General features: G+C 44.9%; 1 protein-coding gene across 1 annotated transcript in view; it reads left to right on the top strand.

Moving 5' to 3' along the window:
* The window catches only part of pls3 (plastin 3 (T isoform)), a 108586-nt gene that overhangs the window by 46140 nt on the left and 35319 nt on the right, over positions 1 to 27127 (top strand). The window contains exons 3-8 of the mRNA XM_067996817.1: positions 704 to 867; positions 8183 to 8312; positions 12511 to 12643; positions 21870 to 21951; positions 23785 to 23950; positions 25894 to 26036. Of these exons, the coding sequence (XP_067852918.1) occupies positions 704 to 867; positions 8183 to 8312; positions 12511 to 12643; positions 21870 to 21951; positions 23785 to 23950; positions 25894 to 26036 (818 nt within the window). The remainder of the gene's footprint in view (positions 1 to 703; positions 868 to 8182; positions 8313 to 12510; positions 12644 to 21869; positions 21952 to 23784; positions 23951 to 25893; positions 26037 to 27127) is intronic.

The raw sequence follows: 27127 nt of genomic DNA, 5'->3' as shown, positions 1-27127 counted from the left end.
TATTAATATTTCTCTGTATTTTATGCTTCCATCTACACTGCTTACAATGCTGCCTATCTTTGTGTCATTGGCAAACTTGGATATGTGCCTCTCTGTCCCATCATCTAAGTTGTTAATAAATAGAGTGAATAGTTGAGGCCCCAACACAGATCCCTGTAGGACTCCACTAGTCACATCCTGCCAATTTGAGTACCTGTCCATTATCCCCACTCTGTCTCCTGCTGCTCAGCCAATTTCCTAACCAGGTCAATAATTTGCCATCAATTCCGTGAGATTCAACGGTCTCTTATGAGGGACTTTATTGAAAGTCCATATGAATAAAATCCATAGACATTCCCCTGTCCACAACTTCAATTTTTTTTGAACCTCACACAATTAACGCAGAGGTGGCAATCTTTGGCCATAAACTTCAGCCGAATCCTGTTTAAAGTTCTCGTGAAGTGTGACGAAATGGAGCAAAAATAGTTTTTGGTATGGTGTGTGGACAGGAAAAAGTGTATGTGTCAGAGACCAACAAAGCTTGTATGTGTAAACTTAAAACACTTCAATATTACCTTTTTAACCTTAAGTTACAGGCACAGAAACAGAATTTATTAGGTGCATTGAAATACTAATACTGAGCAGATTCAGTCTTTTCCAAATTGATAGTCATTAATTGTTATCTCTCTGATTTATAAATAAAACTTTTTGTTTATCTCGCTAGATCTTAACAGCAATGGCTACATTAGTTACTCCGAGCTCCATGATCTTTTCCGTGAAGCCAATGTTTCACTGCCTGGCTACAAAATAAGAGATATCGTTGAGAGCCTCCTGATCGAAGGGGACAAAGACAAAGATTGCAGGATCAGCTTTGGAGAGTTTGTTTCTGTAAGTGTTCTTGTGCTGCGAGCTTGTTCTATGTAGGAAGCTGTCGTAACCCAGTAGTACTTAGCCTCACTGTTAGTCCCCACCCTCGTGATTCACCCTGTCCTCCATTTTAGACCAAAATGAATCCTGCAGTGATTGTTCCCACAAAACCTTATAAAACAGTCGAGAACTAAGGTTCCACACTTAGTAACTCAAGCCAAATTAGCTGAGTCCAGGAGTAAAAGTATGGTATGTCAGTGATATGATTTATCTAATCAGCATCATGTTCTGTAAATATGCCAGCACACTAGGAAATTTGCAAATTCCTTTTCATTGTATGTAATTTTTTTTCATGAACCCAGCAACAAAATTTGCACGCTAAATGAATTGTAATTGGTTGTTACCGTCAGCTGGAAATGAATGTGAAAAAGCTTGAAAGTTTATGGAATATTAAACTGTCTGCACATTATTTATTTAAATTTTTTTTAATGTTTACATGAAGGCCAGTTGCAATGAACGAATATTGTTAAACAAAAGACATTCTTATTTTATCTCTCTCTGCTTTTTCAGCAGGTTTTATACTTGTATGTGATCTCTTCGCATTTTCTTTTGCACTCTGTCATTTTTTTCAACCCTGTTTGTTTTGAATTCCTTGGTTGTGTAGTAAGTCTTATTTCCTTCATTCTCAGCACTTTTGCACGTTTGAGGTTCATGATTGCTCCATTTTTAGCAGCACTTGCATGTTTAACATCCAGTTCCAACATGTTGATGGAATGCTTGGGATGTGCTTAGCTGCAGAGCAATGTGATTTATCAAATATTTTCGACCAGCAACTTCTTTAAAGACGAGTGGGGCAAGGGATTTTTCCTTTTTTCTTCTTGTTTCACCTCACTAAGAATGTTGTATCCTTTTATTTCTGCTGTCTTATTCATGGAAAGCTAAAAGTTAGTGACCCCTTTGCTGTACATTTCAGTCAAACCAGCAAGTTGCCTACAGTCATTTAATTAATAGGTTGGAAAAGAAGCTTTAGAAACACACTCTGAAGCACCACCTCCTGGCAGGGCCTGTAACTACATCGTTACAGACAACTGTTTACACACCCGGGATTTCCACTCGAAGGCCTAGAAATTGTGTTCGCAACCGAATTCGGGCTGATCCCAGCGATGGCAATGACCGCAACTTATGTGCAAGAGGATAAACAGAATTGGTCCTCTTGCATTATCGGGTCATGACTGTGTGCTGGGAGCGCTCAATATGCCCCAAGAGGCAGTATGCCGGACACAAAGAGGAGGAAATTCGGACGGCATCTATGCCTGCACCGGACCTACGGTAAGTCCGGGGGAGGAAATTGGGAGCGGAGCGATCCGAGTGATGGCCGGCGGTGGCCCACAGTTTCAATATGGAGTCAGGAGGAGCACTCCTGTTCCTCCTGGTTCCATATTCAGGTATCCTATTGGTGACAACCAAAAGGACCACTGGTTTGGCTGCTTTGGGCCCACGAAAAATGGCCACAAGAAGCATGGTGCATGCTGCGGTCAGTCGCTGTCCAGTTTCCCAAAAGGGTTGAAAGACGCGTTAGACTCTCCATTTGCATAGGCAGTGGCCCTAACGCTAGTTGTAGGTGGGCTCCCTAACCAATTTGATATGCTGTGTTCTCTTCATGTGGACTGAGTGTACTCACTTCATATTAAACCCTTCAGAGCTGTGCAATCCAATTTCTAGGCCTAGATGTTTACATAGGCAGTTCCAATGTTAAATGTAACCTAAACGTGACCAAAAACAATGACAAAAGAAAGTCGGATAGGAAGTGCATGCGTACATAAGGGTTTTAATAATATATATTTAGGTTCTGCTTCAAGGTGTTGTATAAAATTATTCATAACGTTGCCAGGATCTCTGTTGGGAAAGTTTACTTTGTTGTTAGCCCATGTAACAACAGTCACACCATCTTTCAAGACTGTTTGTGAAGCAATTGAGGCACAGGGTTCGTTATAAAGGCAAATCTGCCTGCCATCTTAGTGGGTGATCATATGGCCAAGCAGTGTAATATATTTGTAACAGATTTTCTTTAAGAACAGAATTAAGTGGAAATTAACAAAACTCTGCACAATTTAACTTTGATGCCTCAGTCCTTCATTATGCAACGTTATGAAATGTTCATCTTTTGTTTGACCTTCACATGTAAATGAATAGATAGTCATCCAAACAGGGATCCATCTCCAGTATGCCCTAAAAAGTGGTTATACAGCAAATATTGTGCTTCACCCCATGGTTTCTCCATGACTCAACCCAATGATTGCCTTGTCTGTAGACATCATACGATTTTTAACGAGTACAGCCCATGGCAAGCTAAGCAACAAGGTCCAGTTTAATTCACAGCAAGGTAGTCCTTCAGATCAGTTAGATGCTTTGGCTCAGTGCTAAACACAGCAAGCTTGGGTTCCAACTCATTGAAGAAGCATTCTGAGTCTGAGAGAAAACTGAACACCAGGTGGTGCTGTTTCTAGGGTCAGTCTAAAACAAATTGATTGCTGTTCTGACTTCACTCATAAGGCCAGAGAGGAGATTTTTGGGACCTCAAATTTCCACAGTTCCTTTCTTTGTGCCTGTAATCTACCACTGGGTCCTGTTTGAGCTCTGCATTCAGGTGGGAGATTTTCGTGTGCAAAGGCATAGTGTCCCACCAGGAAATTCGAAGTTGAGAAGTTTAAAAAAGCTGCAACCATTGTGCACCTGGCTGGCCCTCCCTCAAGCTTTCTGTAATTTTGGAGAGAATCCCGTAGGGTCTGATCTCAGTTATATATGTGGCTGGCAGTTATTGATGAAAGTAGCTAACAGTTATTTAAACCCAGGAAACTCCCGGTAACACTCTTTTGAGATCTCTAAAGAGCTGAAGTTGTTCAATTTGATTTGGGTTGAGTCCAGTCGGTTGGAGCCTTCAGAGAAAGATAGGTTCAATCAGTTCAGTTCTCAATTAGATAATCACTGCATCTCTTATGCAATATTTTCACTCACTAAGTCTAAAATGATGTCTGATGGTGCAGTGCTCTACCACTTTTCAATACATGACCAAGGTCTTATGGAGGCTCCTGATAGGTCCTGTAGCTAAAGCAATGTACAAAAGTATTTCTGTTTGTTGTCCTTGGCTTGCTATTAGAAACTTGCCTCAATATCAGGGCCAGTAAAGATGATCTTAAAACTGTAAGGAGTTAAGACTCACTTATAAAAGTAATTTAAAGTACAGAAGCTGTAGTATCTAGAGGAAGAGGTGCCAAGAAATCCCAAAAGAGTAGTGTAACAGTGAGCTTCAAGAAACTAGCAAACAATTTTTTCATCCCCCTGCAAATTGTATTTTTTAAACACAGTTTAACAATCTTGCTGCACAAAAACATGTATCATTCGTTCCCCACACATCCTGGGTCATGTGCCAACATCAGTAACTTACAAATAGAGGAAATTCGGCTATTTCCTTTTCATACTGACTGTGGTAGGAAACTGGGTGGCACCGTAAGCTAACGCCATGTCAATTTATAACTTAAAGCTGAGTTTCTTTCCAGTCCATGCAATGCCTAGTCTCCTCTGTTGGCTGGAGGGGAAATGAGTTTGGGGCAGTTTCAAATCCGTTCCTTGTGGGCATAGACTTGTGGAACAAAACTGTCCGTAACTTGGCACTAAGTTAGCAATCTCACTCGAGCCACAAGGGTGTTTGGTGTGTGAAATGGAAACCTGTGAACTGGTGCAGTAAAGCATGAGGTTGGGTTAAGGTGCATTATTGGAGCAAAGTAGCAGGATTTGGCCCTTCATCTGACTATACTTGGCACTGACACTGAGTGAACACGTTTCCCACTTCTATCAATCACCCAACATGACTATGAAATCCTTTACTTTGGGCACAATTTGGAAAGCAGTCTTTCATTGTATCCCATACTCCCTCACACACAGTTTTCCCTTCCTATGGTATGTGTAGCTCTAGATTGCCAGTTCTCAAGCTTGCTCATCTGTGACTGTCATTGTGTGCACCAGTCCAATAAGCTTGTTGAAAAAATTTGTTCTGAAAGAAAATACGATGCCTATAAATCTGTACTCCAGCAAAACTTCCATGATCAGGCAGTCACTACTAGTATTTCCTTTCTCTGAATTTAATTGGATGAATTTCAAAAATATTGAGTAAATCTAGAAAGGCTGAGATGGTAATTCCCAGGGATTCAAAGGGTCCCTCTTGCCTTTCTTAACCCTTCTGTTTATCTAGTGAGGTAATAAATGAAAAATATATTCTCTGAATCAGAGTAGACCCGTTTATTGAGGTTGGCATTGGACAAGTACAATGTACAAAGGATCTCATTCTCTATTCAAACTGAGGCTCCTTGTGACAGTAGTCAGCAGGCAAATCTGCGAAGATTGGGGCTGAATAATTCCATTTAGCTCTTAGTCAGGGGTGTGAGTTACTTTCTAGGTTTGAGCTGCAAAAAAAAAATTGATGGCTTCCAAGTTTAGGCATTCAACAATGGGCCTCAGTTCCATCCTCTAGTCTCTAATTTACTTGTGATTTTTGTGATGGCTTCCTAGTTGTTCTTCTGCATCCCACTGACTGGTTCATAGTTGGTGTGTTTTAATTCCTTTCTTAAGTTTTAATTTGCTGATGTTAAAATCCAACAAATGGGGAGTGAAGAGTATGGTGGATTTAGTACACTATACTTTCACCTCTGGTATTTGTATTTGAAATCAGTGCAGACAGATGGAATGAAATCTCTCTCTCCCTGCTGGTTTAAAAAGCCCTAAATTTAAGTCTCGAGCCAGTTCTTGACTGGCGTAGGCCCATAGCACACTCCTGTCCCGAATTTTGCACTACATTGACATTCACAAAGATTTAGGAAATCGCAGTGTCACATTGGCACTGTAGGGCTTGCTGTGCTGAGGCACATTGGAAAGAGCTTTACTCCCCAGCTCATTGCACTGTACCTAAATTGAGAGTGCTTGATGCTAACACTGGGTGCCTGAAGTGTTTTATTTCTAATGCAAGCACAGTGTTGAACGCATTTTAGGAACATAGGAACTGGAGTAGGTCATTCATCCTCTCGAGCTTGTTCGGCCATTCAATTAGATTGTGGCTGGTGTGTATTTCGACCCCATTTACCTGCTTAGTTCCATATCCGTTAATACCCTTGCCTAACAAAAATCTATTAATCTCAGTTTTGAAATTTTCAATAGACCCAACAGCTTTCTGGGGGAGAGTGTTCCAGATTTCCACTGCTCTTTGTGTGAAGAAGTGCTTCCTGACATCACCCCTGATCGACCTAGTTCTAATTTTAAGGTTATGTCCCCTTGTTGTGGACTCCTCTGCCAGAGGAAATCATTTCTCTCTATCTACCCTATCAACTCCATTAATCATTTAAACATCTCAATTAGATTAGCCCGTAATCTTCTATACTCAAGGGAATAATGCCTAATCTATGCAACCTGAGCTCATAATTTAACCCTTTTAGCCTCAATATAATTGTCCCGTGTCCCCCTCTCCCCCTTTCTCTTTCTCTTCCCCCTCCCCCCCCCGATCATCAGAGCCCTCCACTCTCTGTTCCAGTGCCGGATGACGTCTTGCTCTTTCTTTCTCTCTTTCCCCCCCCCCCCGATCTTCAGAGCCCTCCACTCTCTGTTCCAGTGCTGGATGACGTCTTGCTCTTTCTTTCTCTCTCTTTCTCTCTTCTCTCTTCTCTCTTCCCCCGCCCCCCCGGGCGATGTTGCAGCTCCTGTCCACAGCCAGCCTGTCAATCAGGCTGGCTGCCAGGCGTGAAACCCGGAAACAACTTTAATCACCATCAATTACATCGCGTTGGAAAAGGTTAGTCTTTTTTTATTCGGGTTTGCCACGCCCACCTTCACCGCCCGCCTCTCTCTTTTCCCCCCCCCCCCCCCCCCAGCTGCCATCCCGCCACAATTTTAAAATTGAGTCCATTTTCTTCTCTCCAGTCTTCCTGATAGCTGAGAATGTAATGCAACAATTTTTACAATTGAGAACCTTAGATTAATGGCCAAGGCAGGACATGACTATGCCTGAAAAGAGTATGGCAAATCAAGTAACTGTGATCAGGTGATGCCAAGATTGGGTTTTTAGGGAGGTGAGGAGTGCCATAAATTTGAGATATTGGGAAAGAACGTCGAGTGGGCCACTGCAACGAGTTTTGATTTTCAACAGGGAGGAAGTGCTCAGGGTGAGGAGACGTTGAGTTGGAGGGTAAACCATTGGTAGAAGTGCCTGAGAGCATACACTCAAATTTGCTTCTTGTCCTATAGTATGGGCAGTTCCTATGAACGGGAAGATTTCAGCTTCCAGTGTTGAGATCACTAAAGCTATTAAATGACAAACTAAACTCCAAGCAAGACCACTGAGGTTGCTGAAAGAGTAAAGGACAGAGAAGAACACTAACTATTTTTTCACTTTCACTGGAATTTCCTGTAATAAAACTGGATTTTGGGCAATATGAACTCACTATTACACTTATATCCAAATTCTGTATCTGTGTCAAGTGACTTGTCATTCTCTGGTTGTAACAGATTAAATAAGGACGTGGCTACCATTACAGGTACTGAAATTACGTTGATGTAGTGATGTTGCACAATTTCAAAGTACAGCTTGCCTTTTAATTTCAGCACAAAACTATCTTTGCCTAGTCCTTGTATAAACACAGGCTGTTTAAAGTGCACCAATGCTTCTGTTAATGCATCAGAACAGGAACAAGTCACGAACAATGCACTAGAGTCAGCATTATGTGAATGACAGTCCACTTCATGTTTATTTTATTGAGGTTAAGATGCATTACTAGCTGTTTATCCATTCCAGTGTAAAATAATTGCAACCCAGTCTTTTCAGACCTTTTTGTTTTGTTGCATGCTTTTGCTAGAGCTATAGGTGCACAATTGAATGGTTGAGCCAGGACAATCTTTGAGAGGGTTTTGTTTCTTGAGGTGTCCTTGCTCCCACTGAGGCTGAGCTGGTTCACAGACATGTTCATTAAGGGTTTGGGCAAATGTAGAAAACTTCAGCAACGCAGTAATTCGAATTGGAAATTTGACGCTGATCAAAGTGGATTAAAATGATCGGCAGTAAATCTATTTGTCCATCACGTTAACTTAAACTAAAATCAACTGAATGGGGTGGAATTAGCCTGACATTGAGGTACACTGATTATTACATGGTATATTAAATGGCATGCCGCAGCACAATTGTACTTATGCCACGAGTGAAACAGTTTAAATGGATGCTAGGCTAGTTAAGTGCAAGACCGTGAATCATAGTTTTCAGTTAAACTGAAGTGCTCCCATGTAATTGTTTCATTCACAGATTGTTCAAGATTTAAAAAGTAGCCATGTTGCTAAAACGTTCAGAATGGCGATCAACAGGAGAGAGGGCATCTGTGCCATTGGTGGAACATCTCTACAGTCCAGTGAAGGAACCCAGCATTCTTATTCAGGTACGCTCAACTCACACACATTGCTGCACATGCAAAAAGCGACCAGGTTATTTTTTCTGAGACACCCACATACCAGAATAAATTTTTTTAAAACTTTTTTGGTCACTTTTGTAATGACTTGTATCTGGACCCTAAATCCCCTTTTGCACCCCACCCTCAGTGCTGATCCATTCATACTCTTTTTGCATCTAGTACTATCTCACTTTGTTACATTGAACTGCATCTGCTGTAGTTCCACCAACTCACTTAATCAGTCTAAATCTAAAGAATGTTAGTTATTATATTCCTCATTTTTTGTACTTAATTTAACCTTTGGTAAAATCTTGTTTCCTACCTGGCTTTTGGTTCTCTTTTTGACTTGGCATCACTTAGAGTTTGCCATTAGTGTGTGATTATCCTTCCTCATTGTATCAATTCTGTTTCTCTCCCTGTTGCAACCTTACCCAAAAATTGAGGTATGATTCCAAATCAAGACTTATCTATAGGGGTTGTTTGGAGGGGGTGGGGGAGGACGGGGTGCAAATATTCAGTGTGTAACACCAGGCTTTTCAAAGGGCTGTGTCTCAGTGGTTGTTCCTGGTTTGGCTGTTTGCCTGTTCATTTTTACATGTGATGATTGACTTGTCCAAAATATAATTCTGAAGGTAGATAAGCTAAAATTCCGTAGTCTGTTTATTCAATTGCATCATCTCAACCCCTCTGTTTCCTGCCTTGTAACAGACTCCATCCTATGAGTTATTCTATATGTAATGGTTGGGTGCCATGGTGAAATCAAGGTAAGTGGGTTCTAAAGTGGCTTGCCTTCTGCCATTATTTCCTATTATTATTTACTGTCTTCATAGTTGATTCCTTTTCTTGTGTTCTTTTATTCTATTTCAAAAAAATTTTGTGTTGTGTTTTTTGCTTATCAAGGTAAGGGAAGTCAGTAGTGTTGGGAATGGAACATTTGCCCATGTTTGGATGCCTAGTGCCAATTCCGAATACACTCTGTTGGGTAAGGTACAACAAGCCCAGCTACATAGTAAAGTCCATTTACTCTACTGAGGGAGGAAGTTCTAAAGGGCAAAGTCATAGTGGCCAAAGGAATGGGAAATGAGGAATTGGCTGGAGTGTGTGTACAGCTGGAGGAAATCACTGAGGTCGACTGGTGAAAGGAATGCGGAGGCATTTGAAGGCAAGAATGAGGGCCTTGGTTGTTTCATTGCAGCACGGGGAGTCAGTGGAGCTTGGAGAGGGTGGGGTACGGGTCTTGTCATTCTTGATTAATTATAATTTTATGGAGGGGATGAGGCCAAGAAGTAGCAGGTGGGAGAAATTGAGCCTTGAGGCAGTCGAGATGGATAAGGGTTTTGGTAGTAGAGCTGGAAGAGATATGGGTGGAGGCAGGTGATGTTTAGAAGGTAAGAGAAAGCAATCTTGATAACTGGATACCACGGAAGAAGGTGAATCTAAGTCGAGCAGTACGCCAATGTTCCATGCCCCGGGCTTAGCTTTAGGTGGCGGGAGAGTGGAAGGGATATTGAAGTTGATGCCTGAGGCACCGAGGTGTTTGCGGATATCTTTGGTTTTGCTGACATCTAGCTAGAAGAGGTTTCGGCTCATCCAAAGACAGAAAAGAACTTGCTTTTGTATAGTGTCTTTCACATCCTAGAGGCAACCCAAAGTGCCTTATATCCCATGAATTACTTTTGAAGTGTGGTCACTGTTGTTTAGTAGTCAAACATGGCAGCCAATTTGCCCACAGCAAGGGCCAAGGATGGAGCCCTGAGATACATCAGATACATGTGCCAGCATGAGAAGAGAAACTGTTGAAGGCAATATATTATGTGCACTGCAATAGGGAGCGTTAGAATCATGAGGGAGCAACATCACAGATATGTACTGTGGACAAGATGCATTGAAGGAGATTAGTATGTTAAAGGCAGTGGAGAGTTGAGGATGGTTAGGAAGAGTGAGTCACAACTACAGTCTCGAAGTGTACTGTTTGATTTTGACCAGTGTTACAGGCAGGACAGAGGCCTGATTAGAGGACATCTAACGAGAGAGATATAAACATAATTGTAAGGCAACACTAGAAAGAAAGGTAAGATCGGAAATGGGGTGGTAGCTGAGGTTTGAGGAGGGGTGATGGCAGTTTTGAAGGATGTAGGGACTGTGCAAGAGAACAGATATCAGCAAGCACGGAGCTGGGTAGTCAGGAGCTGGGACGAGAGGGGGGGTCAGGGGAGGAGTGGTGGGGTCCATTGACGAAATAAGTTTAGTGAAGGGTTGGGGGGGGTGGGGGGGAAAACCATGGGATGTATCGGTGCTCGGTTAGGGAGATGCTGGATGGAGGGATGTAGATCAGAAGGAGAGGTGTCTTGAGGCAGCAGAGTGGATGGTCAGAATTAATAAACTGAAATCCATAGCTGCTGGCGTGTGGTGTCTGAGATGAAGGATGGAAGGTTCAGTTGAGGGATATTGAAAGAGACAAGTTGGTTGTGGAGAAAAAATGCAATTATAGGTCTTGGTAGGTTGAACCATATTTGGTGATGCACATTCAGGGCAGTTACTCACTAAGCATGCTCAAGTTTAAAGCCTATAGTGAAGGTTATAATGGGAGGGGGGGGATAATAGGGTGGGAGAACGTCTTTGGACATAAAAACATAAGAAATAGGAGCAGGAGTAGGCCATACGACCCCTTGAGCCTGCTTCACCATTCAATAAGATCATGGTTGATCTTCAACCTCAACTCCACTTTCCTGCCCAATCCCCATATCCCTTGATTCCCCTAGAGTCCAAAAATCTATCTGTCTCAACCTTGAATATACTCAATGACTGGGCATCCACAGCCCTCTGGGGTAAAGAATTTCAAAGATTCACAACCCTCTGAGTGAAGAAATTCCTCCTCATCTCCGTCTTAAATGGCCGACCCCCTAGTTCTTTGCCTCCGCCTCGCTGCCCCACCTTTTTTTTTCTCTCTCTCTCTCTCTCTCTCTCTCTCTCTCTCTCTCTCTCTCTCTCGCGTGTTGGGTGGGCTCTATTTATATTGAAGTCTTTTATGGGACTAAACACTAATTCGTGTAAAGCCTTGATAATTGACTTGAATAGTTGCTGGTTGTCCTATCCATCTCAAGTTGATCTATGTTAATTCAAAATAGCTGCTTGTGTACAAAAAGAAGTCTCCTTCTTTGGCTGAAGCATAAAAAGTCCAAACATTATTTGCTGCAGGCAATCAACTGGATTCCGATGGAATAGGAGGACATTGAGCTGTTTCAAAATGTTCTCTTTCCCTCGTGCATTTGTTAGTCCTTGTCACTGTTCCCATATTACAGTACCTGAAGAAAATGAAATGTAATATTCAGAAATGGTATGCAAGTGTTAATCTGTCTGGCTCAGCTTTGTTTGAAATCCTGCAAAATAATGGAATGTATGAAATGTACTTGCCCTTTAGTAAATCCGCTGGAAAATAAACAGCAGCTTCCTTTATACTTAGTCTGTTATTAGTACTTAGTTGGGTAAAAAGGTTAGATACTGGAATAGGTATTGCAGCCAAAATGTGCCAAAATAAACTTTAATTTAAGGCAGTGTTCAGAACTTGTTCAGTCAGGCATAAGTGCTCCATGAGTTTGAATCCAAGTCAGGCAGAACAGACAGTCACGTCTTTCTGCTCAACCTAGTTCCTTGTGGCTGTGAGCCTGCAGGACTGAGTTCCTTGCTTGGGCCATAAGGATGGTGGTTGTTGGCAGTGGGGAAAATGTCATGGATTTAGTAGGGTATCATTTTGGGGTTATGCTTGAGGTTGGATAATTGTTTGAACAGAGCAGGGAGTGGGAGAGGGGACGAGGGGAGCTTTCCGATTCATTTGGCTCAGGTATAAACGTGGGAGTAATTGATACCAACACTGGGTGTCAGTGTTTCCCTGTCCATTACTGACATCTCTCGCCTCTGGGTACAAATATCCTCCCCTCTTACCCCGTGAAAGTAAAAAAAAAATTGTCTCCCAGTTAAGAATGTTAACTAAACCATTTTTGTTGAGAAGCCCTTAAGTTTTCATGTGCACGTGAAAGCAGATTGCTCACCAGGCAACTGAATGTTAGTATCTGCCTGCTAGCTGGGCTGATTTTCAAAGAGCTTGAGTTTAGTACCATGTATAGCATTGTGAAATATAAATCATCTTAAATTGATTTGTGAACTGAATTTTTTCTTACATGAACAGAGGAAGAAAAGTATGCGTTTGTTAACTGGATAAATAAAGCCTTGGAGAGTGATCCTGACTGTAACTGCATGGTGCCTATGGACCCCAATACAGATGCTTTGTTTAAAGCTGTTGATAATGGCATTGTACTTTGGTGAGTTGCATTATTTCTAAGTACCAGTGATGTAGTTAGTATAGTTAATCTATTATAACTTTTTTCGCTCAAGAGTAACCCAGTGTACCTCTGACAACTATTGACCTTTTTAATTTTGTTTGATAAGAGCACAAAGCATAGAGTGAGTTGTGGTTATTTGGCCCATCATGCACTGCACAACATGGAATATTCCTTCTGACTTATTTTCTTTAGCTTTGTGTTTCAAGTCGAATTGTTCCCACTTGAAAAATGTGCTTCGAGGATCCCTAGGAACCGTACAGAGCTACAGTTGGACGGACCATCAAGACTGTACTAATGTTTTTCAACATGAGCCACTTAGTCTAATCTCACCTTCCTGATTGCTCGCCGAACCCTTTAATATTCCTCTTGATTGATGTTGCTTTGGGAAGGGTTATGATTCATACCCAAGTATATATTTTTAAAATAGCTACTTTTGTTATGCATGGCTGCTTAAAACAGCCCAACCTCCTTGATTTAAAAAGTAGAACTTATCAATAATTTATGATGTAAATACAAAAGTTTGGTTATTTGAATGGGAAAGAATTTCTCGCTTTGAAACTCCACTACTATAAATGGTGTAGGAAGATTAAGGGAATTGATGAGTGTAAATGTTTGGAATTTGGTTTCACAGAATGTTTTGATCATTGTAACGTCCACATATGTAAAAAAAAACAATATATAGCTATCATCTCACGGCTCACATCCCTTTTAGGAAAGTTGCCAGCTAGGCCGTCTGATAATCTTTCACCACTCTGCTCTGGGGTGCACCCTTTAGTTCTTCATCAGCCATCGCTGGAAGCAGATCTCTTTGTCTCCTACACCAGAAAAGCTTTTGAACTTCCTTTTATTGCTTTCGGCTAGTACAAAGGAAGTTTTACTTTACAGATTGAGTGAGTTTATTTTGTAGTTTAATCTGCCATTTGATGCAGTTGTCTGCTGCAGTTTATTTAAAATGGTCCAACCCTATTCAATCCCCACTGCCGCTTGCTTGTTACTAAAAACTGCTTTTAGGCCTTGAATCCTTCTCAACAACAAATTGCCTTGATGCCTGTTCTCGCTTGTTTTCCATTGTTATAGGAGCAGGAGTAGGCCATCTGGCCCCTTGAGCTTGCTCCGCCATTCAACAAGATCATGGCTGATCTTCCACCTCAATGCCATTTTCCTGCATCATCCCCATGTCCCTTGATGCCTTTAATATCTAGAAATCTATCAATCTCTGTTTTGAATGTACTCAATGACTGAGCCTCCACAGCCCTCTGGAGTATATAGAATTCCAAAGATTCACCACCCTCTGAGTGAAGAAATTTCTCCTCATCTCAGTCCTAAATGGCCTGCTCTTTATTCTGAGGCTGTGACCCCTTGTTCTCGACTCCCCAGCCAGGGAAAACCACCTCCCTGCATCTACCCTGTCGAGCCCTGTAAGAATTTTGTATGTTTCAATGAGATCACCTCCAATCTTCTAAACTCTAGAGAATACAGGCCTAGTCTAGTCAATCTCTCCTCATACGACAATCCTGCCATACCAGGAATCAGTCTGGTGAACCTTCGATGCACTCCCTCTTTGGCAAGTGTATCCTTTCTTAGGTAAGGAGACCAAAATTGTACTCAAATCCTCTTGTAATAAAGGCCTTGCTGCACCTTCATGTTAGCTTTCAGTGACTCATGTACAAGGACACCCAGATCCCTTTGAACATCAACATTTCCCAATCTCTCACCATTTAAAAAAATAATCTGCATTTCTGTTTTACCTACCAAAGTGGATAACTTCCACATTTTTCCACATTATATTCCATCTGCCATGTTCTTGCCCACTCACTTAGCCTGTCTATATCCCCTTGAAGCCTCTTTGCATCCTCCTCACAACTCACATTCCCACCTAGTTTTGTGTCATCATCAAACTTGGAAATATTACATTTGGTCCCCTCATCCAAATCATTGATATATATTATGAATAGCTGGGGCACAAGCACCAATCCCTGCGGTACCCCACTAGTCACCGCCTGCCAACCTGAAAAAGACCCATTTATTCCTACTCTCTGTTTTCTGTCTGTTAACCAATTCTCAATGCAGGCCAGTATATTACCCCCAATTCCATGTGCTCTAACTTTGTTCACCAACCTCCTGTGGGACCTTAGCGAAATCCAAATACACCACATCCACTGGTTTCCCCCTTATCTATTCTACTAGTTACATCCTCAAAGAACTCCAGTAGGTTTGTCAAACATGATTTCCCTTTCATAAATCCATGTTGACTCTGCCAAATCCTATTATTCTTTTCTAAGTGTCCTGTTATCACATCCTTTATAATAGATTCTAGCATTTTCCCTACTACTGATGTCAGTCTAACAGGTCTGCAGTTCGCTGTTTTCTCCCTCCCTCCTTTCTTAAATAATGGGGTTACATTTGCTACCCTCCAATCTGCAGGAACCATTCCAGAATCTATAGAATTTTGGAAGATGACAACCAATGCATCCACTATCTCTATAGCCACCTCTTTCAAAACCCTGGGATGCAGATCATCAGGTCCTTGGGATTCATCAACTTTCAGTCCCAATAATTTCTCTAGTACTATTTTTTTATTTACTAATACAATTTTCTTTCAGTTCCTCATTCTCGCCAGACCTTTTGGTTCTCTAATATTTCTGGGAGTCTTTTTTGTGTCTTCTTCCGTGTAGACAGACACAAAGGGCTCGATTTTAGGGTCGGGTTACCTGCGGGTTTCCAGCGGGGGGGCCCCGAAAATCCCGATCTCCGATCACGTGACCGGATTCAGACGAAATCCCGGCCACTTCCGGGTACCGCGCTGACGTGCGGGGCTGCGCGCGCAAGCCCCGCTGGTGGGAATCCCGCAGGCAATTAAAGCCAGCGGGGTTCCACTTGAGAGCACTTAACTTGCTCGTTGTGGTCAGTTAATGAGCTGAAGCAGCTGTCAAAAGAGGAAGTGTGGGATTTTACGGTCAAAGCAGTCAGTTTCCCACACTGGGGGAAACAGGACCCTTCAAACCAGGCGTGTTGCAGCCAGCAGCCTGTGCCAGGTGCCAAGGTGCGCTCCACGGGGGAGCGCCCTCACCCACGCAGGAGGCCACCGCGTCACATAGGGCAACCCCTGCCCTCCACCAACCCCCGCCAAGCCAGAGGACAGACCGACACGAAACCGCAGCCCCAGTCCGAGGACCCACCCACCTACCCTGCACAACCCCTCACACCAACACCTGCCAGATGGGTGGTGCGTTGACATCGTCGGAGGACGAACAGGATGACCAGCCCCAGCAGCCTCACAGTCCACGCCGTCCGCCTCGGAGAGGTGGGGCCCCCCAACACGGTGCTGCGGCACACCCACCTGCACAGCAGGAGGGAGGGCAACCGCAGAGAGAGATGCGTCGCAGGAGGCACTACCCTCCGCACAGGGTGTACAGAGCGAGGCTCAGCTTCATGGACCTCTCCGAGGAGCAGTGCATACGGAGGCTCAGAGTCAATCGCCAGGTAGTCGCCGACATCTGCAGCCTCCTTAACGACGAGCTGCTCCCTGATGGACCAAGCAGCATCTTCTTACCTGTCGCCGTCAAAGTCACCACTGCCCTCAACTTCTTCGCATCCGGTTCCTTCCAGGGTGCCACCGGGGACATCACCGGGGTCTGTCAGTCCTCTGCACACAAGTGCATAAGGCAGGTCACCGATGGGTTGTTCCGCAGGGCCTCCCACTACATCAACTTCGCCATGGACGAGCGCAGCCAGATGGAGAGGGCGGTTGGATTCCATGCCATGGCCGGCTTCCCACGGGTGCAGGGTGTAATCGACTGCACCCACATCGCAATACGGGCACCTCCGCATGAGCCAGGGCTGTTCATCAACAGGAAGGGGTATCACTCCATGAACGCCCAGCTCATCTGTGACCACCGCCAGAGATTCCTACACGTGTGCGCCAGATACCCCGGCAGCTGCCACGATGCCTTCGTCCTCAGGGAGTCCGCCGTCCCGCCCATCCTGCAGGCACCCAACGCCGGCAACGGCTGGCTCCTCGGCGACAAGGGGTATCCCCTCCACACGTGGCTCATGACACCTCTGAGGAACCCCATCACCGAGCCGGAGCGTCGGTACAATGACAGCCACACTGCTACCAGGTCTACAATTGAGCAGACCATAGGGCTTCTCAAGATGCGCTTCAGGTGCCTTGATCGTTCTGGGGGAGCGCTCCAATACACACCATTCAGAGTGGGACGAATCATAGTTGTCTGCTGTGCCCTGCACAACATGGCCCAACAGAGAGGGGTGCCGCTGGAGGAGGCCCCATCCACACCCGCCACCCACATTGAGGAAGGCGAGGGCGAGGAGGAGGAGGAGGAGGAGGAGGAGGAGGCGGAGGAGGAGGACGCGCCCGAGGATGTTGGACGACCCATGCGCCGAGCCGCGACTCACCGGGATGGTCGCCGGGCCAGGGACGCACTCATACGTCAACGGTTCTCCTAGAGTCAGACACTGCGAGGCGCTCGCATCTCCTCACCTGCACATGCGAGCGGCCATACCAGCCCCCTCCACTGAAGAGTGCTGCCAGTAATCCTGCACCCACAGCAGTGTGCCCAATGGGTGGCAGCAGGTGTTCGCCGTCATGATGGCCTCCACGGAACGCAACTACTGCACAAGCCGCGGAAGAATGGACGAGAGGTGGCAGGAGTGGTGAGAATAGACTATTTAATATGTGGAATGTGACATCATTTAAGAAACAAAGTACAAAATAATAAACACCCTGGTGTATTCCCTTTGTGATTATAAGGCCTTTGGAATTCTTCTCCGGGAACCCCTACGTGGTGCTACCCCTGTGGCTCCAGCAGAGGTAGTGGCAGGTTACTCGTCTTCTTGCCTTGACCGGGTAGATGCTTTTGGCGGACGGCCCCTGGGTTTCGGTGCCCTTGAGGGCACCTCCACAGACTGCTCCTCCTGCACCGGGGCAGGGGCAGACTCGGCCACCTGGAGAGGAGGCACCATTGCGGGTGCTGGTTGAGAGGTGGGCGACGGGTGGGACGTGGGGACGCCTTGAGAGGCGTCCCCGCTTCCATGTCCCCGGTCACCATCATCCCTCTCTTGGCCTCGGCCCACATCACCCCTTCCACCCTGCTGGACGGCAGTTTGGATGGCATGTGTGAGGCCTTGCAAGGCCACCCCTAGTGTATCCCTCAGCCTGTTGGTGGCGTCGGAATGTTGCTCACCCTGAATCCGTACAGACGTTGTGAGGGCCTGCAAGGACTCGAAGTGGAGCTGTGCGTGACGCTCGAGGGAGGCCAGCCTGTCCTCCACCGCAGACAGTCCCGCACCTACCTGCGACACTGTGTCGTCGGTACCCTCCTGTGCCTGCGCCACCAATGCCCACATGCAGGAGGTGGACTCCTCCATCGCCTGCGCTATTGTGGACAATGCGCGCGGCACCTCTGCCAGCACCTCAGCAATTAGCTGGTGGCCCTCGACGACTCTCCTTTTCTCTGGTGGCCCCCTGGGTTCAGCATCTGGGTCCGGCTGAGCAGAGCCTGGAGATGAGTGCTCCCTCCGTCGCGGACCCTCCGCGGCTGCCCCTGCCACCAGGGTCTGCTCATGCTCACTCGTGCGCAGTGACTCACCAAGTGCTACCCCAACTAGTTGGCGAGGGGGACCCACCGAGGTGCGTGTCTCTGCGCTGGTGGATGGTTGGCTCTGATGTGACGATGCACCCTCAGAGACCGCCATGTCCTCTGAGGAATCGCCCTCCATGCTCGCTTGATCCAAAGACGCACCTGCAAGAGAACAGAGGGCACTTTGAGGCATGTGGACCAACTTGACAGTGCGCCTGATGGCAGGTGATGATACGGTCACTCGCGATCATGGGTGTTGAGTGTCAGCTTTCCCTTACCGCCCATTTCGGCAGCGACACACTCGCCATCGGCCACCGACAGGCAATGTCGCGTGCGGGCGAGGTCGAGCGCCTCCACCTCTGCGTCGGTGAGCTCCACCACTTGCGGCGGCCCACCTCCGGTGCGTGCCCTTTCGCGGTTGTTCTTGCTCCTCTTCTCCTGTGAAGGCAAAACACAGATGTGTGAGTGTGTGCGTCTTGCATCGTGAGACGCATCGAGCATCGGTGTGGTTGGGTTGAGCGTGGCGCGGAACGGATGGGAGGAAGTGTGGGCCACGTGCCCATCCCATTGCATGGGGATTGGGGTGTGTGGTAGTGTTCGGGTGGGGTCAGGGACGGTGGGTACTTGCGTGCACGGCGAGGATGGTGAATGAGTGGCTGTGAGGATTGCTGATGGAGCGCAGTGGTGGCTGTGCAGGAGGGGGTTGTGATCTGCTTGGCGTGATGGTGGGGACGGGATGTGGGAGGGTGCATTGGTGTACTCACCTTGCCAGACCTAGTCAGGTCATTGAAGCGCTTGCGGCACTGCTCCCAAGTCCTTGGGGTGTTGCCCCTGCTGCTCACCTCCGCCGCCACCTCTGCCCATGCCTTCCTGGTTGCGGCGGCAGGGAACTTGCGCCCATCCTCAGGGAAGAGTGTTTCCCTCCTCCTCCTCACGCCCTCCAGCATCAGCTGCAGTGCCAGATCTGAAAAACGGGGCGCAGCCTTTCCCCTTGGTTGAGCCATTCTCCCAGACCTCTTGCTTGCAGCAGGAGGGGCTTTGGGAGACTGCCCCTTTAACTGGAGCTCCTACATCGCGTCGACGGTACTGCGCATGCGCAGCCGGCCGGCACGCAGCTGGGGAGCGCAGAACCCGGAAGCAGGCCTTAATGGGTCCAATTATCCCGCGATCGCGTGGGGGACGCGAACAATTACCCGTCCGCGTTTTCGACGCTCCCGGAGGACCACCCGCTGGGAACCCGCAGGCCTGCTAAATTCGAGCCCAAAGTATTTGTTTCCTTTCTCTACCATTTCTTTATTCCCCATTATAAATTCTCTCGTCTCTGTCTGTAAGGGACCACATTTGCCTTCGCCGGTCTTTTCCTTTTTACATACCTATAGAAGCTTTTTGCAATCTGTTTTTATGTTTCTTGCTAGTTTACTCTGGCTGATCTGTACCTCAATTCCATTTACCTGCCTTTGCTCCATATCCTTTGATACTCTTACTCTATCAGTCTCAGCCTTGAAAATTTCAATTCCACAGCCTTTTGGGGGGAAAAGAGATTTCTTCCACCCTTTGTGTGGAAAAAGTGCTTCCTGATTTCCCTCTTAATTGGCTTGGTTCTAATTTTAAGATTGTGTCCACTTGTCCTGGATTCCCCCACCAGAGGATTGTCTGTATCTATCCTATCGAATTCCTTTATTATTTTAAACACCTCAATTAAATCATCCCTCATCCAACTCAAGGGAACATAAACCTTGTTTATGCAACCTGAGCTCATAATTTAACCCTTTAAGCTCTGGCATCATTCTGTTGCGTGACTTTTCCAAGTGTGAGGAAACCTGTTTAAATTTCACTTGTCATGGTGCTAACTATTTATCTCCCACCTGTTACAACTGTCATTGAGAGGATGTTTCGCTAAGTTATGTAACCAGGGTGCTAGCCCATTGTGTAGCTGGGGCGAAGGGTCCTTGTCGACGTAGATCACTGTTTATTTCCTTTGATTTGTAGCATGCTGCTATGTGAGAGTGCAAACCAACTTTGCGAAAGTGTGAGCATTTAGAAGCAGTAGCTGCCTTTTTTGTGGAGTGAGAGAGATTTGGAGCAGAGCCCTGTGTGCCTGTTCACTCGCTCTACGATTTAATGAAAATAACAAACAATGGCAGACAGGAAAAGATGCTCTAGTCCATCCAGCCTGTCTCCCACAACTGAGATACCTTGTGCATCACAATATATAGACTCCCCACCCCACCCAAAAGCCATGTTCCCTCTTGGGAGGGGCGAAAAACCAGAAAATCCCAGGCCAATTGGGGAAAAAAACATCTGGGAAATTCCTCTCCGACCCCCACAGGCAATTGAAACTAATCCAGAAGATCACTCTGGCCCTGATAATGTTATGCTGTGCCTACCTTTTGTATGAAGTGATCTCCTCCCCAGCCAGGAACAAGGTCCAGCTGTCGCTTGAAGGAATTCAGCGAATCTGTGTCTACCGCACAAGCCAGCAGCCTGTTCCAGAGGCCCACTATTCAATGGGTGAAGAACCACCTCCTGACATCTAACCTAAATCTGGCCTTTATACAACATAAAATTATGACCCCTGGTCCCCTCTGACCTATTTAGTTGATCTGAATAGTTGATCCGATTTTAGATTTAATGTGGGTTACGGATGGGTCAGAGTCAGTTTAGAATGCTGAGTTTGAGAGTTAAGTGTTTAGTATCCCAAGTGGGACATAAGATTTGATAAAATGATTGTTCATTTTTGTACATTCATGTGCCACAATGGACGGGAATTTGTCACCCTGCGGTATTGATGGAGTAATTTGCTGAAAATGCTTAGAAGGTAAACCATTCATGTTCGCTGCCAAGTTTATAGCAAATTTCATTCTATATCAAGCAGATGCAAAATCTGACCAAAGTAGTTATCATAGTAAATATTGCAACATTGGAACGTGTAGCAGTGTATTTATCTAGTATGCTTACAAACTTACAAGTAAAATGAACTTTGTAGTCTAGTGAAATGGGTGATAAAGGTAGCGAGCAGCTTAGATTTATTCATATTCTGTAATCCCATCCACAATTGTAATTTGACCATCCTGGCTTTGATTGTCAGTAAGCCTCGTGTTAAGGCAGCTGTGTCAACTGCTCCAGAATTGTGATCACAGCCCCAGGTGTAATGCCCATTTCTTGCCCCTCTTACCAATCAAATTTGGAAAACACGCTTACAATCTCATCTAAGATGGGCTTTTAAAAAATTATTTACTTGTTTCTGAGATGTGGGCAATGCTGACAAAGCCACATTTATTGCCCTGTGCAGGTGATGGTGGGCCTTTTTTTTTAACAATTTGCCTTCAGAATAGAGATTTCAATTAGCAGATTTATTGATTTCAGCATCAGAGCTTCTCACCAACTATATAGGTTCAAATGCAAGTGACTGACTGACTGGAACTGAAATGATGTGGGTCCAGATATGTGGGGTGGTTTTGAAAGTTTGAGCTTATTGGCATAATAGATATTGTGGATTAAGACGAGATTGCCCCTGTCAACTACCGTAAATTGCAATATTGTTTAGTCATCAGATGTTGGAGATTTGGTGTATCATCAATAATGTTCTCCTTCTCCACTTTCAGCAAAATGATCAACCTCTCTGTGCCTGATACAATTGATGAAAGAACCATCAACAAGAAAAAGCTCACAGCATTTACTATTCAGGTAATGGGAACCTAGGTCTTATTTTCAGATTAATGGTCGTTGTGTTCAATAATCCTCAGCGACACTTGAATGCTGTGTTTGTAGTAGTGATACTCTTAGTTGTTTTTCTCCTGTCATTAACAGTGGATTCCAAGCAAAAGTTTTCAGGGCTATGGGGAAGAGTAAGGGTTGGGGGGGACGGACTAATTGGATAGCTCTTTCAAAGAGCTGGCACAGGCACGATGGGCTGAATGGACTCATTCTGTGCTGTAAGATCCTATTATTACTCTGTCACCACACCAGAGAAAGTTCTAATCAGTTCGTTCAATAGATTGTTGGAGTTTAATTTGCAAATTCTTGCACTTTTGTTAACTAATTTTCATTTTCAGTACCAGCCTGCTGTGACCTAGTTTGATCTGAATGACCATGGCCAATACCCACCAAAGTATTCATCAGGATCTTCAGCCACATGTTGTTAAATGTTCAGTTGTGTGAGGCCCTCCCTCCTCCCATGTTCTCATTCCCTACAACTCCCCCTCTACCCCCCCAACAAATGTTTGTCTCTTCCTCAGGTGCAGGGTGATGTTGTGACAGATGTGTTTATGCTGGATGCTCAACTGAGGAGGCTATCCTGGAATTATACTCATCAGATGAGATGTGCTAAGATTGTACTCTGTCCAGAACCCCCTCCTGGGGCTGGAGGGAGTTTCTGGAAGATAACCCTTCCATTGTCTTCCATTTCCTCCTTTTAAAAAAGATGGCAAAGTCTGACCATTTTGAAGAAAGACAATTTCCCTCAGGTTGCTGGAGGCCATGGGCTTCTTTCTTTTGGACAGTGCTGAAACTGCCCTGGTATCAACTGTTGCCTGTACTGCTACTATAGTGACAAGGCCCTGAGAGGCCATCCTCCTTGGATTGATGTCTGCCCAGTGGAGGAGGAACAACAACTATTTTAACGAAGTTTGGCATGTCAAGTCAGGCATTGAGCAGCTACCTTGAAGCTTCATTCTTGAAGGGTTTTATTCACTGGAACCATGATCATCCCTCCCTATTTCTGTAACCCCCTCCAGCCCGACAACCCTCCGAACTCTACGTTCCTCCATTTCTGGCCTTTTGTGCAGCCCCCACATCCTTCGCCCCACCATTGGTGGCCATGCCTTCAGCCATCTAGGCCCTAAGCTCTGGAAATCCCTCCCCAAACCTCTCTGCCTCTCCACCTCTCTCCTTCTTTAAGATGTTCCTTAAAACCTACTTCACTTGTCCTAATATCTCCTCCATCGTTGCTGGGTTAAAATCCTGGAACTCCCTTCCTAACAGCACTGTGGGAGAACCTTCACCACACGGACTGCAGCGGTTCAAGAAGGCGGCTCACCACCATCTTCTCTAGGGCAATTAGGGATGGGCAATAAATGCCGGCCTCGCCAGTGACGCCCACATCCCATTGAGCGTTGTCTCCCAAGGTCATGCACCCACTGCGACATTGAGTGTTGTCTCCCAAGGTCATGCACCCACTGCGACATTGAGGGTAGTCTCCTCAGGTCATGCACCCACTGCGACATTGAGGGTAGTCTCCTCAGGTCATGCACCCACTGCGACATTGAGGGTAGTCTCAACCTTTTCCCAGCCCGCTGATTCTGTTCAGACCCTTTGAAGGTTTCTAAAACCGGGACCTGTCATCCACTTGGCTCCTGTCCACAGCTGGAATCGGGAATAGGATGGTGTTGGGGATTGTGAGCTGTACAGTACAGGCGTGTCCCTCTGTGCCACTTCTAACTTCAGAACGGTGAATCACTAACCTGTTTTCTGAATTTGATGTACAGTCTGATGAGAGATCTCAACATTTTCATTGCATAGGAAAACCTGAATCTTGCTTTGAACTCTGCCTCCGCCATTGGCTGCCATGTTGTCAATATTGGTGCACAAGACTTGAGAGAAGGAAAGCCCCATTTGGTCTTGGGACTTCTGTGGCAGATTATCAAGATCGGGCTGTTTGCTGACATCGAACTTAGCAGAAATGAAGGTAAGAACCAACTAGTAAAGCACAGGGGCATTCGGTTTTGGTTTATAGCTCAACGATCGATGTCACCTTAAGCCCCAACACAATTTTACAATATGTCTTGTTCACTACATGAATGATCTGCAAATAGGAAGTTGAAATATTTCAATTGAGCAGTCTCCCATATGAAGATGATTTTTTTGTTTTTAATAATCATTATCTCCAATGCCACTCCGTTCTGGGGAGGTGTGGAGCAGAGGATGGGTGATTGTCATGATAAATGATGTGAACTGACCATTGCAAGACTTGGGAGTGAAACCATGCAGATAAACTAATTGAGTGACAGCATGTCATTTGAGAATTTTTTATTTCATCCACCATAGTTAGGGGTCAATTTGAATTCAGGGTCACGTGTTCAGGAGTCAGTGTAGATCTGGTGCTTCCCGCGCTATATTACAGTCAATTAAATGCCATCCTGCAGCAGATGCAACAGTTACTGATTACTCTTCCGTTAGTATTTGCTAACGGTGACATAACCTACTTCTCAATGGAGAACCTCCTACTTCAAACTATTTGTACAGCAGTATTGAATGTAATAAAATTCTCTTTTACGATGGTGGGTGAGACTTTAGATATTCAGCTTTTTGAAACTTGACTCGTATTTTCCTTGGGCTATGTGATCCCATATTTTGATTCACAATGATGATCTTTCCATACACACGAATGAGAATCACTGTAGCAAACATCTGGAATTTCAGCTGCTATCTCCAAACAAACCTATGTATCGGATAAGCTGCCAATAACAATAGTCCAGTTGTGACTGGTGCATTGATAGTTCAATGTTGCACATATTGAATCTCAATGTGTACCTGAAATGATTATTAAATCTGATGCACTTTTGATCTGTGCAGCTCATTGATTTTATTAATGATCCAGAACTGTAGCACTGTCGAATGATTAATCAAGATTTCTTTTGCTGCTAAAGCATTTTTGTCACAGCCTTCTTATGTTATTCACTTTACTTCTATCTATATGTGGAATTTGGACAAGTTGCTAGGTTAGGTCTTTTCAAATGAGCATATAATTTAAGAATGCTGAGAAATTGGCTAAAAGTGAATCGCTCGGATTAAGGTGGTAATTTTTGAACTTTTTCCACGTGAAGCACCCTCTGCAACTATTAGGACATTCCTGGGAATTCCTTGTTCTAACTTACAAAAGACAGTGCCACAGGAAAACAGCGACACCGTCACAGAAATCATTTCTGATTAGTGTACAGCTATTGAAATAATGCGCTAGTAAATAAGCCAACGGCAGAAATCTGATCTCTGGTTTCTCCGAAATCAGTTCAAAAGACCCCAGTTTGAAAACCTTTTTAGATGAAAGAGGTGCTGTGACACAGAATTTACTGTTAAAACAAAGTTAATTGTTCTCAGGACAGATGACTAAAGCCCAGAGGTGCAGTATGTTAAGGAGCAATAGGGTATGAATTGTAGTGTGTAGATATATTGGGGGTAACTTTCAACATGGCCACCTGGTGGAGCGGATCGCCTGACCGTGGTAGAACCCGGCCGTGCTAAAACCCCTTTGAAATCAATGGGATGAAAATCAGGCAGTTTCTTTAAAGGGCAGATGATCTGCTCTGCCAGATTACTACCCAGGTGATCCCAAACTCTCCTCCACTGGAGGTTTCCTTGCCTCATACCTGGGTCTGTTGTAGACTCGTTGACAGAGATTGATTGCTATGATTAGTCAACAACTCCATTATGCAACTACCGACCGGGAAGGTAGAAGGCGAAGTAGATGTTGGACTTTGGTAGCAATCCCTATGTTACTAACTGTCAAAGTCAAAAATTGCCTCCATTGTAGCATTGTTAATATATATGTAATATTTGGCACCCATATGAACCCAATGAATAGTGCCTGTCGGAGAGTGAGGCTCTAGATTAAAATGGAATCTGTTCCCTTAGCGCTGGTTGCTTTACTCCGTGATGGTGAGAGTCTGGAGGATCTGATGAAACTGTCTCCAGAAGAGCTGCTGTTACGATGGGCTAATTACCATTTGGAGAATGCAGGTTGGCCGAAAATCAACAACTTCCACTCTGATATCAAGGTACTTGCACTTGTGAAATTATGTATAAGCGGGAAGCTTTCATGCTGCAGGTTATGGAAAATGATTCCATTCTGGGTGAAATTTTATGCAGATTGGGATCAGCATCAATTTCAAATTTTAAAACATAAGAAATAGGAGCGGCAGTAGCCCATACGCCCCTCAAGCCTGTTCCATCATTCATTAAGATCATGGCTGATCTTGTACCTCAACTCCACTTTCCCGCCCCATCCCCATACCCCTTGATTCCCTTAGTGTCCAAAAATCTATCAAACTCAGTCTTGAATATACTCAGTGACAGCATTCACAGCCCTCCGCGGCAGAGAATTTGAAAGAATCACAACCCTCCTGAGTGAAGAATTTTTTTTGTCATCCCTAAATGGCTGACCCCTTATCCTGAGACTATACCTCCTGGTTCTCGACTCTCCAGCCAAGGGAAATGGCCTTTCAGCATCTACCCTGTCAAGCCCTCTAAGAATCTTATAAGTTTCAATGAGATCACCTCTCATTCTTCTAAACTCCAGAAAATATAGGCCTATTCTACACAATCTCTCCTCAAAGGACAACCCTCTCATCCCAGGAATCAATCTAGTGAACTTTGTTGCACTCCCTCTAAGGCAAATATATCCTTCCTTAGGTAAGGAGACCAAAATTGTACAGAGTACTCCAGGTGTGGTCTCACCAGAGCCCTATATAATTGCAGCTAGACCTCCTTACTCTTGTATTCCAACCCCCTTGCAATAAAGGCTAACATACCATTTGCCTTCCTAATTGCTTGCTGTACCTACATGTTAACTTTCTATGATTTGTGTACAAGGACACCCAAATCCCTCTGAATACCAACATTTTTTAGTCTCTCACCTTTTAAAAATAAAATGCTTTTCTATTCTTTCTACCAAAGTGGATAATTTTACTTTTCCCCATATTGTACATTATCTGCCACCTTCTCGCCCACTCACTTAACCTGTCTATAGCCCTTTGCAGCTTTGTGTCCTCCTCACAGCTTACTTTCCCACCTAGCTTTGTATCGTCAGCAAACTTGGATATGTTACGCTCGGTCCCCTCATCTAAGTCATTGATATATATATATATAT

Source organism: Heptranchias perlo, chromosome 15 (assembly GCF_035084215.1).
Source record: "Heptranchias perlo isolate sHepPer1 chromosome 15, sHepPer1.hap1, whole genome shotgun sequence".
NCBI classification, from domain to species: Eukaryota; Metazoa; Chordata; class Chondrichthyes; order Hexanchiformes; family Hexanchidae; genus Heptranchias; species Heptranchias perlo.
Note: the sequence above shows the minus strand (reverse complement) of the source record. Positions and strands in the feature narration are given on the sequence as shown.